The following is a 15,644-nucleotide window of genomic DNA, read 5'->3' as shown; positions in this document are numbered from 1 at the left end:
CATGTTAACAGCATGTGTTCAGCCCCTCCACATCCCCATGTTAACAGCATGTGTTCAGCCCCTCCATATCCCCATGTTAACAGCATGTGTTCAGCCCCTCCACATCCCCATGTTAACAGCATGTGTTCAGCTCCTCCATATCCCCATGTTAACAGCATGTGTTCAGCCCCATGTTAACAGCATGTGTTCAGCCCCTCCACATCCCCATGTTAACAGCATGTGTTCAGCCCCTCCACATCCCCATGGTAACAGCATGTGTTCAGCCCCTCCATATCCCCATGGTAACAGCATGTGTTCAGCTCCTCCACATCCCATGTTAACAGCATGTGTTCAGCTCCTCCACATCCCCATGTTAACAGCATGTGTTCAGCCCCTCCATATCCCCATGGTAACAGCATGTGTTCAGCTCCTCCACATCCCCATGGTAACAGCATGTGTTCAGCCCCTCCATATCCCCATGTTAACAGCATGTGTTCAGCCCCTCCACATCCCCATGTTAACAGCATGTGTTCAGCCCCTCCATATCCCCATGTTAACAGCATGTGTTCAGCCCCTCCACATCCCCATGTTAACAGCATGTGTTCAGCTCCTCCATATCCCCATGGTAACAGCATGTGTTCAGCCCCATGTTAACAGCATGTGTTCAGGCCCTCCATATCCCCATGGTAACAGCATGTGTTCAGCTCCTCCATATCCCCATGTTAACAGCATGTGTTCAGCCCCTCCATATTCCCATGGTAACAGCATGTGTTCAGCCCCTCCACATCCCCATGTTAACAGCATGTGTTCAGCCCCTCCATATCCCCATGGTAACAGCATGTGTTCAACCCCTCCACATCCCCATGTTAACAGCATGTGTTCAGCCCCATGTTAACAGCATGTGTTCAGCCCCTCCACATCCCCATGTTAACAGCATGTGTTCAGCTCCTCCATATCCCCATGGTAACAGCATGTGTTCAGCCCCATGTTAACAGCATGTGTTCAGCCCCTCCATATCCCCATGGTAACAGCATGTGTTCAGCCCCATGTTAACAGCATGTGTTCAGCCCCTCCACATCCCCATGGTAACAGCATGTGTTCAGCCCCTCCATATCCCCATGTTAACAGCATGTGTTCAGCCCCTCCACATCCCCATGTTAACAGCATGTGTTCAGCCCCTCCATATCCCCATGTTAACAGCATGTGTTCAGCCCCTCCACATCCCATGTTAACAGCATGTGTTCAGCTCCTCCATATCCCCATGTTAACAGCATGTGTTCAGCTCCTCCATATCCCCATGGTAACAGCATGTGTTCAGCTCCTCCATATCCCCATGGTAACAGCATGTGTTCAGCCCCTCCACATCCCCATGGTAACAGCATGTGTTCAGCCCCTCCACATCCCCATGTTAACAGCATGTGTTCAGCCCCTCCATATCCCCATGGTAACAGCATGTGTTCAGCCCCTCCACATCCCCATGGTAACAGCATGTGTTCAGCCCCTCCATATCCCCATGTTAACAGCATGTGTTCAGCCCCTCCACATCCCCATGGTAACAGCATGTGTTCAGCCCCTCCACATCCCCATGTTAACAGCATGTGTTCAGCTCCTCCACATCCCCATGTTAACAGCATGTGTTCAGCTCCTCCACATCCCCATGTTAACAGCATGTGTTCAGCCCCATGTTAACAGCATGTGTTCAGCCCCTCCACATCCCCATGGTAACAGCATGTGTTCAGCCCCTCCACATCCCCATGTTAACAGCATGTGTTCAGCCCCATGTTAACAGCATGTGTTCAGCCCCTCCACATCCCCATGGTAACAGCATGTGTTCAGCTCCTCCATTTTCTTTGTTCAGTAACATTGTTTTCTTACATCCAATATATTGTAGGAATGAAAGAAGATGTGGAAGCCAATGTGTTGATAGCACTACTAATTGTGGTCATTGTCTTGTGTTGTAGGTTACATGGGCGATACCATGAGCTGGCTCCACACCTAGTACCCATGGACTACACCAACGAGCCTGACGTTACAATACCCCTAGCGCTTATAGTCAGCATGCCAGAACTAAATGTAGGTAACACTGGTAATCACACTGGTAATCACACTGGTAATCACACTGGTAATCACACTGGTAATCACACTGGTAATCACACCGGTAATCAACACACACTAGTAATCACACTGGTAATCAACACACACTGGTAATCACACTGGTAATCAATACACACTGGTAATCACACTGGTAATCAACACACACTGGTAATCACACTGGTAATCAATACACACTGGTAATCAACACACACTGGTAATCACACTGGTAATCAACACACACTGGTAATCACACTGGTAATCAATACACACTGGTAATCAACACACACTGGTAATCACACTGGTAATCAACACACACTGGTAATCACACTGGTAATCAATACACACTGGTAATCACACTGGTAATCAACACACACTGGTAATCACACTGGTAATCACACTGGTAATCACACTGGTAATCACACTGGTAATCACACTGGTAATCAACACACACTGGTAATCACACTGGTAATCAATACACACTGGTAATCAACACACACTGGTAATCACACTGGTAATCCATACACACTGGTAATCAACACACACTAGTAATCACACTGGTAATCAACACACACTAGTAATCACACTGGTAATCAATACACACTGGTAATCACACTGGTAATCACACTGGTAATCAACAGACACTGGTAATCACACTGGTAATCACACTGGTAATCAACACACACTGGTAATCACACTGGTAATCAACACACACTGGTAACCACACTGGTAATCACACTGGTAATCACACTGGTAATCACACTGGTAATCACACTGGTAATCAACACACACTGGTAATCACATTGGTAATCACACTGGTAATCACATTGGTAATCACACTGGTAATCACCCTGTAATCAACACACACTGGTAATCAATACCCACTGGTAATCAACAAACACTACTAATCACACTGGTAATCAACACACACTGGTAATCACACTGGTAATCAACAAACACTACTAATCAACACACACTGGTAATCACACTGGTAATCTACACACACTGGTAATCAACACACATTGGTAATCAACACACACTGGTAATCAACACATACTGGTAATCACACTGTAATCAAGAAAGTGTGTGCCCTCAGGCCTGGAGGGAAGCTAAAGTAATTCCGCTACCTAAGAATAGTAAAGCTCTCTTTATTGGCTCAAATAGCAGACCAATCAGCCTGTTCCCAACCCTTAGTACATTTTGGGGAACAGGTGTGTTTGCCCAGATCTCTCACTGTAAACAAATTAACAGATTTATGGCACTTTTTTTTATAGGGAAGGGCATTCAACATGTACGGTACTTACACAAATGACTGATGATTGGCTGAGAGAAATTTATGATACAATGATTGTGGGGGCTGTCTGTTAGACGTCAGTGCATCTTTTGACATTATCGATCATAGTCTGCAGCTGTAAAAACGTATATGTTATGGCTTTACACGCCCTGCTATCTTGTGGATAAAGAGTTACCTGTCTAACAGAACACAGAGGGTGTTCTTTAATGGAACATAATCCAGGTAGAATCAGGAATTCCCCAGTGCAGCTGTCTAGGCCCCTTTTACTTTTTTCAATCTTTACTAATGATCTGGCACTTGTTCTGAGTAAAGCTTGTGTTTCTACGTACAGTATATGTTTTGACCAGGACAGTTTACAATCTAAGGTAAAGCCAAGTAATTTAGTCTCCTCAACTTGTTCAAGAGCCACACCATTCATTACCAGATTCAGCTGAGCTCTAGAATTTAGGGAACAATTTGTACCAAATACAATGTTCTTAGTTTTAGAGATGTTCAGGACCAGTTTATTGCTGGCCACATTTTCCAAAACTGACTGGAACTCCTTGTTAAGGATTAGCCCCTTTTTTCAAGTTTCGCCTAAAATGACATACCCAGATCTAACTGCCTGTAGCTCAGGACCTGAAGCAAGGATATGCATATTCTTGGTACCATTTGAAAGGAAATACTTTGAAGTTTATGGAAATGTGAAAGGAATGTAGGAGAATATAACACAATAGATATGGTAAAAGACAATACAAAGAAAAACCAACTGTTCTTTTGTATTTGTTTGTACCATCATCTTTGAAACGCAAAAGAGAAAGGCCATAATGTATTATTCCAGCCCAGGTGCAATTTAGATTTTGGCCACTAGATGACATCCCTGTATGTGCAAAGTTTCAGACTGATCCAATGAACCTTTGCATTTCTGTTCAAAATGTTGTATCAAGACTGCCCAAATGTGCCTAATTCGTTTTTTAATAATTTTTCATGTTCAAAATTGTGCTCTCTCCTCAAACAATGGCATGGCATGATTTCACTGTAATAGCTACTGTAAATTGGATAGTGCAGTTAGATTAACAATAATTTAATCTTTCTGCCAACATCAGATATGTCTATGTCCTGGGAAATGTTCTTGTTACTTACAACCTCATGCTAATCACATTAGCCTACGTTAGCTCAACCGTCCCGTGGAAGTGACACCGATCCCGAATAACTTTTAAGGGCTTCAGTGACTTCATTAGCTGTGGTTGCTGACACGCATATTGTTGAATAATCAGCATACATAGACACACAGGCTTTGTTTAATCATAATAGTAATAGTAATAGGTTCAGATAATGACACTTATTTGCTTTCCACATTAAATTCCATTCACACATAGTAAATAAGTCATTGTCTGACCACTGACTCATTGTCTTCTATCAGTGATGTTAGCCTTGTCCCCTTGTCTCTCTCTCTGTTTGTTGTAGAATATAACCCTTATTGTATCAATCAATCAATCAATCAATCAATTTTATTTTATATAGCCCTTCGTACATCAGATAATATCTCGAAGTGCTGTACAGAAACCCAGCCTAAAACCCCAAACAGCTAGAATGCAGGTGTAGAAGCACGGTGGCTAGGAAAAACTCCCTAGAAAGGCCAAAACCTAGGAAGAAACCTAGAGAGGAACCAGGCTATGAGGGGTGGCCAGTCCTCTTCTGGCTGTGCCGGGTGGAGATTATAACAGAACTATGCCAAGATGTTCAAAAATGTTCATAAGTGACAAGCATGGTCAAATAATAATCATGAATAATTTTCAGTTGGCTTTTCATAGCTGATCATTAAGAGTTGAAAAACAACAGGTCTGGGACAGGTGGCGGTTCCCTAACCGCAGGCAGAACAGCTGAAACTGGAATAGCAGCAAGGCCAGGCGGACTGGGGACAGCAAGGAGTCACCACGGGCGGCAGTCCCGACGCATGGTCCTAGGGCCCAGGTCCTCCGAGAGAAAGAAAGAGAGAAGGAGAAAATTAGAGAGAGCCAAGATTTTCAAAATGTTCATAAATGACAAGCATGGTCAAATAATAATCAGGAATAAATCTCAGTTGGCTTTTCATAGCCGATCATTAAGAGTTGAAAACAGCAGGTCTGGGACAGGTAGGGGTTCCATAACCGCAGGCAGAAGAGTTGAAACTGGAATAGCAGCAAGGCCAGGCGGACTGGGGGCAGCAAGGAGTCACCACGGCCGGTAGTCCCGACGTATGGTCCTAGGGCTCAGGTCCTCCGAGAGAAAGAGAAGGAGAAAATTAGAGAGAGCCAAGATTTTCAAAATGTTCATAAATGACAAGCATGGTCAAATAATAATCAGGAATAAATCTCAGTTGGCTTTTCATAGCCGATCATTAAGAGTTGAAAACAGCAGGTCTGGGACAGGTAGGGGTTTCGTAACCGCAGGCAGAAACAGTTGAAACTGGAATAGCAGCAAGGCCGGGCGGACTGGGGACAGCAAGGTGTCAGCATGCCCGGTAGTCCTGACGTATGGTCCTAGGGCTCAGGTTCTCAGAGAGAAAGAGAGAACGAGAGAATTAGAGAGAGCATACTTAAATTCACACAGGACACTGGATAAGACAGGAGAAGTACTCCAGGTATAACCAACTGACCCTAGCCCCCCGACACATAAACTACTGCAGCATAAATACTCGAGGCTGAGACAGGAGCGGTCAGGAGACACTGTGGCCCCATCCGAAGAAACCCCCGGACAGGGCCAAACAGGAAGGATATAACCCCACCCACTCTGCCAAAGCACAGCCCCCACACCACTAGAGGGATATCCTCAACCACCAACTTACAATCCTGAGACAAGGCCGAGTATAGCCCACAAAGGTCTCCACCACAGCACAACCAAGGGGGGCGCCAACCCAGACAGGAAGTTCACATCAGTAACTCAACCCACTCAAGTGACGCACCCCTCCTAGGGACGGCATGAAAGAGCACCAGCAAGCCAGTGACTCAGCCCCAGTAACAGGGTTAGAGGCAGAGAATCCCAGTGGAGAGAGGGGAACCGGCCCTGGAGAGACAGCAAGGGCGGTTCGTTGCTCCAGAGCCTTTCCGTTCACCTTCACACTCCTGGGCCAGACTACACTCAATCATATGACCTACTGAAGAGATAAGTCTTCAGTAAAGACTTAAAGGTTGAGACCGAGTCTGCGTCTCTCACATGGGTAGGCAGACTGTTCCATAAAAATGGAGATCTATAGGAGAAAGCCCTGCCTCCAGCTGTTTGCTTAGAAATTTTAGGGACAATTAGGAGGCCTGCGTCTTGTGACCGTAGCGTACGTGTAGGTATGTACGGCAGGACCAACTCGGAAAGATAGGTAGGAGCAAGCCCATGTAACGCTTTATAGGTTAACAGTAAAACCTTGAAATCAGCCCTTGCCTTAACGGGAAGCCAGTGTAGGGAAGCTAGCACTGGAGTAATATGATCAAATTTCTTGGTTCTAGTCAGGATTCTAGCAGCCGTATTTAGCACTAACTGAAGTTTATTTAGCGCTTTATCCGGGTAGCCGGAAAGTAGAGCATTGCAGTAGTCTAACCTAGAAGTAACAAATGCATGGATTAATTTTTCTGCATCATTTTTGGACAGAAAATTTCTGATTTTTGCAATGTTACGTAGATGGAAAAAAGCTGTCCTTGAAACAGTCTTGATATGTTCGTCAAAAGAGAGATCAGGGTCGAGAGTAACGCCGAGGTCCTTCACAGTTTTATTTGAGACGACTTTACAACCATCAAGATGAATTGTCAGATTTAACAGAAGATCTCTTTGTTTCTTGGGACCTAGAACAAGCATCTCTGTTTTGTCCGAGTTTAAAAGTAGAAAGTTTTCAGCCATCCACTTCCTTATGTCTGAAACACAGGCTTCTAGCGAGGGCAATTTTGGGGCTTCACCATGTTTCATTGAAATGTACAGCTGTGTGTCATCCGCATAGCAGTGAAAGTTAACATTATGTTTTCGAATAACATCCCCAAGAGGTAAAATATATAGTGAAAACAATAGTGGTCCTAAAACGGAACCTTGAGGAACACCGAAATGTACAGTTGATTTGTCAGAGGACAGACCATTCACAGAGACAAACTGATATCTTTCCGACAGGTAAGATCTAAACCAGGCCAGAACTTGTCCGTGTAGACCAATTTGGGTTTCCAGTCTCTCCAAAAGAATGTGGTGATCGATGGTGTCAAAGGCAGCACTAAGGTCTGGTAGCACGAGGACAGATGCAGAGCCTCGGTCTGACGCCATTAAAAGGTCATTTACCACCTTCACAAGTGCAGTCTCAGTGCTATGATGGGGTCTAAAACCAGACTGAAGCATTTCGTATACATTGTTTGTCTTCAGGAAGGCAGTGAGTTGCTGCGCAACAGCTTTTTCAAAAAATTTTGAGAGGAATGGAAGATTCGATATAGGCCGATAGTTTTTTATATTTTCCGGGTCAAGGTTTGGCTTTTTCAAGAGAGGCTTTATCACTGCCACTTTTAGTGAGTTTGGTACACATCCGGTGGATAGAGAGCTGTTTATTATGTTCAACATAGGAGGGCCAAGCACAGGAAGCAGCTCCTTCAGCAGTTTAGTAGGAATAGGATCCAGTATGCAGCTTGAAGGTTTAGAGGCCATGATTATTTTCATCATTGTGTCAAGAGATATAGTACTAAAACACTTAAGTGTCTCTCCCGATCCCAGGCCCTCGCAGAGCTGTGCAGATCCAGGACAGCTAAGCCCTGGAGGAATACGCAGATTCAAAGAGGAGTCCGTAATTTGCTTTCTAATGGTCATGATCTTTTCCTCAAAGAAGTTCATGAATTTATTACTGCTGAAGTGAAAGCCATCCTCTCTTGGGGAATGCTGCTTTTTAGTTAGCTTTGCAACAGTATCAAAAAGAAATTTTGGATTGTTCTTATTTTCCTCGATTAAGTTGGAAAAGTAGGATGATTGAGCAGCAGTGAGGGCTCTTCGGTACTGCACGGTACTGTCTTTCCAAGCTAGTCGGAAGACTTCCAGTTTTGTGTGGCGCCATTTCCGTTCCATTTTCCTGGAAGCTTGCTTCAAAGCTCGGGTATTTTCTGCTCGGTATCAGTGACATACTGATTGTCACGATCGTCTTGACTTTGAAGAGAGGACCAAAACGCAGCGTGTGAGAAATACATTCTCTTTTTATTAGAGAAGAGCAACAAATGAAACAAAACAACAAACTGACGACCGTGAAGCTATATAAACAAAATGGTGCTGACACTGACCACTACACACTGACATAGACAATTACCCACAAATGCATGATGCCCATGGCTGCCTTAAATATGGCTCCCAATCAGAGACAAATGAAAGACATCTGTCTCTGATTGAGAACCACTCAGGCAACCATAGACATACCTAGAAACATTCACTCAACCATAGACATACCTAGAAACATTCACTCAACCATAGACATACCTAGAAACATTCACTTAACACAAACTCATACACTACACCCAACACCCCCTTTACCATATAACCACCCAAAACGACAAAACACAAACATTCCCCATGTCACACCCTGACCTAACTAAAATAATAAAGAAAACAAAGAATACTAAGGCAAGGGCGTGACACTGATGATAGCCTTGATAGACAGTGATGTATGAGTAATGACAGCCTTGCCTTGTCTCCCCCTCTCACTGTGTGTCCTATAGGAGAACCCGTTCAGGAACAGGATCGTGGAGTCCTTCTCTGAGGACGGAGCAGGGAATCTGAGCTTCAACGACTTTGTGGATATGTTCTCTGTCCTCAGTGAGACGGCCCCCAGGGAGCTCAAGGCCATATACGCATTCAAAATATACGGTGAGTATGCTAATATACAGGGCCTTCAGAAAGTATTCACACACCTGAACTTTTTCCAAATGTTGTTGTGTTCCAGCCTGAATTAAAAATGGATTACATTGAGATGTTGTGTCTCTGATCTACACACAATACATCATTTCAAAATGGAATTTTGTTTGTAGAACATATTCTAAATTAATAAAAAATGAAAAGCTGAAATGTCTTGAATCGACAAATATTCAACCCTTTTGTTATGGCAAGCCTACATAAATTTAAGAGTAAAAATGTGCATAACAAATCACTTAATAAGTTATATGGACTCATTCTGTGTTCAATAATAGTGTTTAACATGAATTTTGAATGACTACCCCATCTCTGTACCCCACACATACAAGTACATGTAAGGTAACTCAATTGAGTAGTGAATTTCAAGCACAGATTCAACCAATGCCTTGCAAAGAAGGGTACCGATGCTGAATATCCCTTTGAGCATGGTGAAGTTATTAGATACACTTTAGATGGTGCATCAATACACCCAGTCACTACAAAGATACAGGTGTCCTTCCTAACTCAGTTGCCGGAGAGGAAGGAAACTGCGCAGGGATTTCATCATGAGGCCAATCGTGACTTTAAAACAGTTACAGAGTTTAATGGCTGTGATAGGAGAAAACTGAGGATGGATCAACAACATTGTAGTTACTCCACAATACTAACCTAAATGACAGAGGGAAAAGAAGGAAGCCTGTACAGAATACAAATATTTCAAAACATGCCTTCTGCTTGGAACAAGGTACTTAAGTAATACTCCAAAGAATGTGGCAAAGAAATTAACTTTTTGTCCTAAATACAAGGCATTATGCTTGGGGAAACACATCATTGAGTCCCACTCTTCATATTTTTTAAAGCACAGTGGTGGCTGCATCATGTTATGGGTATGGTTGTCATTGGCAAGAACTAGGGAATTTATGATATAAAGAAAGAGCTGAGCACAGGCAAAACCTAGAGGAACACTTAGTTCAATCTTCTTTACAAGAGACACTGGGAGACAAATTCACCTCAATAACCTAAAACACAAGGCCAAATATACACTGGAGTTGCTTACCAAGATGATATTGATTGTTCCTGAGTGGCCTAGTTACAGTTTTGACTTAACTTGGCATGAAAATCTATGGCAAGACTTGAAAATGGCATTCTAGCAATGATTAACAACCAATTTGATTATAAAGAATTATAAAGAATAATGGGCAACTTGCCTAGTTAAATAAAGGTTAAATAAATAAATACAAATTAATAAATATTGTACAATCCAGGTGTGCAAAGCTCTTAGAGACGTACCCAGAAAGACTCACAGCTGTAATCACTCTTAGAGACTTACCCAGAAAGACTCACAGCTGTAATCACTCTTAGAGACTTACCCAGAAAGACTCACAGCTGTAATCACTCTTAGAGACTTACCCAGAAAGACTCACAGCTGTAATCACTCTTAGAGACTTACCCAGAAAGACTCACAGCTGTAATCACTCTTAGAGACTTACCCAGAAAGACTCACAGCTGTAATCACTCTTAGAGACTTACCCAAAAGACTCACAGCTGTAATTGCTGCCAAATGTGTTTGACAATATGTATTGTCTCAGGGGGGTGAATACTAATCTAATCAAGATATACTAGTGTTTTATTTTTCATAAAAATACAAATAAATTTTTCTAATTTTTCTTCCATGTTCACATGACGGAGTGTTGTGTAGATCGTCGACCAAACATTACAATTAAATCCATTTTAATTTCTCTTTGTAACACAACAAAATGTGGAAAAAGTCAAGGGGTGTGAATTCTTGCTGAAAGCCCTGTATATGATAATCACATTTAATCCTACATTAATCTCTGTTATTAAAAGGGTAAATCTACCACTTGTCAACTTCATTTTCAATTTCCCAGCACAATGCCAGTGCATACATACTGTATGTGAAAATGGCACATTTCTACATTTTGAAGAAAAAAACTATAGTTATAAAGTTAACCCTATCTGATGACATTAAGTGTCCCAAAGCTGAGGGAGTACAAATGATGGAGGGTGTAGGGGCTAATTAGACACTTTGATAGTCACTTCAACCGAGTCAGTTGCCAGCACAAAAATAATAGAATTTGTTTTATTGTCACGTACACCAGATAGTGGTGTCCCATAATGCACTGCATTCTTTTTTTAGTTAGTGCAATTTCACACACAATAATTGAGGTGCGTAATTATGAGCCACCTGTATCTGTTTGCGTCTGACTTTGAGTCTTGTGTAACATATGAAATAACTCCAAATTAAATGTTTAACTGTTACTGAGGTTCACATCTTGTAAAACTACAGGGGGATTTTTCTTATTTGAATTTCATGCTCGTTCTATAATTTAAATGTAGAACATAAATTGCGTCATTCAAGTGACCAGTATGTCCCGAAATTGATGTGTGTGTGTGTGTGTGTGTGTGTGTGTGTGAGTGTGCGTGTGCGTGTGCGTGTGTGCGTGTGCGTGTGTGTGTGTGTGTGTGTGTGTGCGTGTGTGTGTGTAGATTTCAATGTGGATAACTTCCTGTGTAAGGAGGATCTGGAGAAGACGTTGAACAAGCTGACGAGGGAGGAGTTGAGTCCTGAAGAGGTCACCCTGGTCTGTGAGAAGGCCATCGTAGAGGCTGACCTAGACGGAGATAGCAAACTGTCCTTCGCTGACTTTGAAAACATGATCACCAGGGCTCCTGACTTTTTAAGGTAACAGTATTATTTTAGTCAGTGTAATACTGTACATGAAGTGCATTGGGAAAGTATTCAGACCCCTTCCCTTTTCCCACATTTTGTTACATTACAGCGTTATTCTAAAATGGATTAAATAAATAGAAAATCCTCATCAATCTACACACAGTACCCCATAATGACATCACAGTACCCCATAATGACATCACAGTACCCCATAATGACATCACAGTGCCCCATAATGACATCACAGTACCCTATAATGACATCACAGTACCCCATAATGACATCACAGTACCCCATAATGACATCACAGTACCCCATAATGACATCACAGTACCCCATAATGACATCACAGTGCCCCATAATGACATCACAGTACCCCATAATGACATCACAGTGCCCCATAATGACATCACAGTACCCCATAATGACATCACAGTACCCCATAATGACATCACAGTGCCCCATAATGACATCACAGTACCCCATAGTGACATCACAGTGCCCCATAATGACATCACAGTACCCTATAATGACATCACAGTACCCCATAATGACAAAACATCCTGTTTCCATTGATCATCCTTGAGATGTTTCTACAACTTGATTGGAGTCCACCTGTGGTAAATTCAATTGATTGGACATGATTTGGAAAGGCACACACCTGTCTATATAAGGTCCCACAGTTGACAGTGCATGTCAGAGCAAAAACCAAGCTATGTGGTCGATGGAATTGTCCGTAGAGCTCCAAGACAGGATTGTGTCAAGGCACAGATCTGGGGAAGGATACCAAAAAATGTCTGCAGCATTGAAGGTCTCCAAGAACACAGTGGCTTTCATCATTCTTAAATGGAAGAAGTTTGGAACCACCAAGACTCTTCTTAGAGTTGGCAGCCCAGCCAAACTGAGCAATCAGGGGAGAAATGCCTTGGTGGTCCAGAGTTAATCTTTGGAGATGGGAGAACCTTCCAGAAGGACAACCATCTCTGTAGCACTCCACCAATCAGGCCTTTATGGTAGAGTGGCCAGACATAAGCCACTCCTCTGTAAAAGGCACATGGCAGCCCACTTGGAGTTTTCCAAAAGGCCTACAGTACTGTCTGTCTGTATCCAGAATAATCTAATGTGTGTTATGCTAGCCTACAGTACTGTCTGTATCCAGAATAATCTAATGTGTGTTACCGATGTCATGATAGTAGGTCAGTGTGTTATTGAGGTCATGATAGTAGGTCAGTGTGTTATTGAGGTCATGATAGTAGGTCAGTGTGTTATTGAGGTCATGATAGTAGGTCAGTGTGTTATTGAGGTCATGATAGTAGGTCAGTGTGTTATTGAGGTCATGATAGTAGGTCAGTGTGTTATTGAGGTCATGATAGTAGGTCAGTGTGTTATTGAGGTCATGATAGTAGGTCAGTGTGTTATTGAGGTCATGATAGTAGGTCAGTGTGTTATTCCTTAACATGTTTTCTGTTGGTTCTGTCTCTGTTTTGCAGTACCTTCCACATAAGAATCTGAAAGGGCTCCAAGGACAGGTCTATATTCTGATTTCATGGTAGAGATCCTGACCACACATCAATGACCACACCCTGCCCACACCCTGAGCACAGCACAGTGCCTCTCTGCGGCTACAGACATAACTCTCACTGGACGTCTGTCTGTAGAGATGGCAGCTGATCCAGGAACAGAATGTCTTTGTTCTCACTATGATCCTGGATCTCTTCAGTTTGGTTGTCCTCTCTTACACACACCCACATTCTCTTTGGCCTCCTGTGTTTCCTCTTCATTAGCCTTACTTGTTTTTCATATGTTTGGTTTGAAGATGTTTTTTTGTTGACTATTATATGTCATAGTAATATTATTATCACAACCACTGATGGAACAATGATGCTTTGTATGTTTTCTTAAAACGACAGAGAAACAGGAAGGTGAAATGGGAACCTTTAAGCTGTTGCTCCTCACTCAAACCCAGACCAGCCTTGGAGGAATACAGGAGTACTAGCAGATACACAGAAACAGTCCCCTTGTGCCTCAGACCTCCATACGGACCTCTCCTGTCACTGAAGGACGCTCAGGTCTCCTTAATGAACTGATTGGGACAATCTACAGCCCTGAGAAGGGTAAGGTCAGGACCTGGAACATGCCTGGTGTACATTATACCAGACCAGACCAGAGGACAGACAGAGAGGGGTCAGGTCAGGACCTGGAACATGCCTGGTTGAAACCTGCCTGGTGTACATTATACAAGACCAGACCAGAGGACAAAGAGAGAAGACAAAGAGAGAGGACAAAGAGAGAAGATAAAGAGAGAAGACAAAGCGAGAAGACAAAGAGAGAGGACAAAGTGAGAGGACAAAGAGAGAGGACAAAGCGAGAAGACAAAGAGAGAGGACAAAGAGAGAAGACAAAGCGAGAAGACAAAGAGAGAGGACAAAGAGAGAAGACAAAGAGAGAAGACAAAGAGAGAGGACAAAGTGAGAGGACAAAGAGAGAGGACAAAGCGAGAAGACAAAGAGAGAGGACAAAGAGAGAAGACAAAGCGAGAAGACAAAGAGAGAGGACAAAGAGAGAAGACAAAGAGAGAAGACAAAGAGAGAGGACAAAGTGAGAGGACAAAGAGAGAAGACAAAGAGAGAGGACAAAGAGAGAGGACAAAGAGAGAGGACAAAGGGAGAGGACAAAGAGAGAGGACAAAGAGAGAGGACAAAGAGAGAGGACAAAGAGAGAGGACAAAGAGAGAGGACAGACAGAGAGGACAAAGTGAGCACAGTGCTGCATCACCAAGGTCACACAGACAGATGGACAGAGTTTTATGACAGCAATGCACTATTTACTCATCACACGTATAAAACGTAATATTCTGTTTCTCCTGCTGTTAATGAATTGTTGGGTCATTTCTAAGACTTTTCCAAAATGGCAACCTAGTCCCTAGATAGTGCACTACTTTTGACCCGGGCCAGTAGTGAACTATCTAGTGAATAGGGTGCCATTTGGAAACCGTCCCAACCTGCTCTTGATGAATTGCTCTGGACATTACTACGTTCTGTTAATGCAATAATTAATGATGATGACATCACACCTGACTGTTCTCTAGGTCTAATGAAGACGTGTACCCATCTCTACTATCTCTAACATACCCTCAGACATCTCTACTATCTCTACCATACCCTCAGACATCTCTACTATCTCTACCATACCCTCAGACATCTCTACTATCTCTACCATACCCTCAGACATCTCTACTATCTCTACCATACCCTCAGACATCTCTACTGTCTCTACCATACCCTCAGACATCTCTACTGTCTCTACCATACCCTCAGACATCTCTACTATCTCTACCATACCCTCAGACATCTCTACTATCTCTACCATACCCTCAGACATCTCTACTGTCTCTACCATACCCTCAGACATCTCTACTATCTCTACCATACCCTCAGACATCTCTACTGTCTCTACCATACCCTCAGACATCTCTACTGTCTCTGCCATACCCTCAGACATCTCTACTATCTCTACCATACCCTCAGACATCTCTACTATCTCTACCATACCCTCAGACATCTCTACTATCTCTACCATACCCTCAGACATCTCTACTGTCTCTACCATACCCTCAGACATCTCTACTATCTCTACCATACCCTCAGATATCTCTACTATCTCTACCATACCCTCAGACATCTCTACTGTCTCTACCATACACTCAGATATCTCTACTATCTCTACCATACCCTCAGA

At 43.0% G+C, this 15,644-nt stretch overlaps 1 protein-coding gene across 1 annotated transcript in view; it reads left to right on the top strand.

Moving 5' to 3' along the window:
• The window catches only part of LOC129861896 (calcium and integrin-binding family member 2-like), a 60,235-nt gene extending 44,841 nt beyond the window's left edge, over positions 1-15,394 (top strand). Inside the window, exons 3-6 of the mRNA XM_055933076.1 lie at positions 1,941-2,052; positions 9,043-9,190; positions 11,723-11,918; positions 13,397-15,394. Coding sequence (XP_055789051.1) covers positions 1,941-2,052; positions 9,043-9,190; positions 11,723-11,918; positions 13,397-13,418 — 478 coding nt within the window. The 3' untranslated portion in view covers positions 13,419-15,394. The remainder of the gene's footprint in view (positions 1-1,940; positions 2,053-9,042; positions 9,191-11,722; positions 11,919-13,396) is intronic.
• The last annotated feature ends 250 nt before the right edge of the window (positions 15,395-15,644 follow it).

Source organism: Salvelinus fontinalis, chromosome 9 (assembly GCF_029448725.1).
Source record: "Salvelinus fontinalis isolate EN_2023a chromosome 9, ASM2944872v1, whole genome shotgun sequence".
In the NCBI taxonomy this organism is placed as follows: domain Eukaryota; kingdom Metazoa; phylum Chordata; class Actinopteri; order Salmoniformes; family Salmonidae; genus Salvelinus; species Salvelinus fontinalis.
Note: the sequence above shows the minus strand (reverse complement) of the source record. Positions and strands in the feature narration are given on the sequence as shown.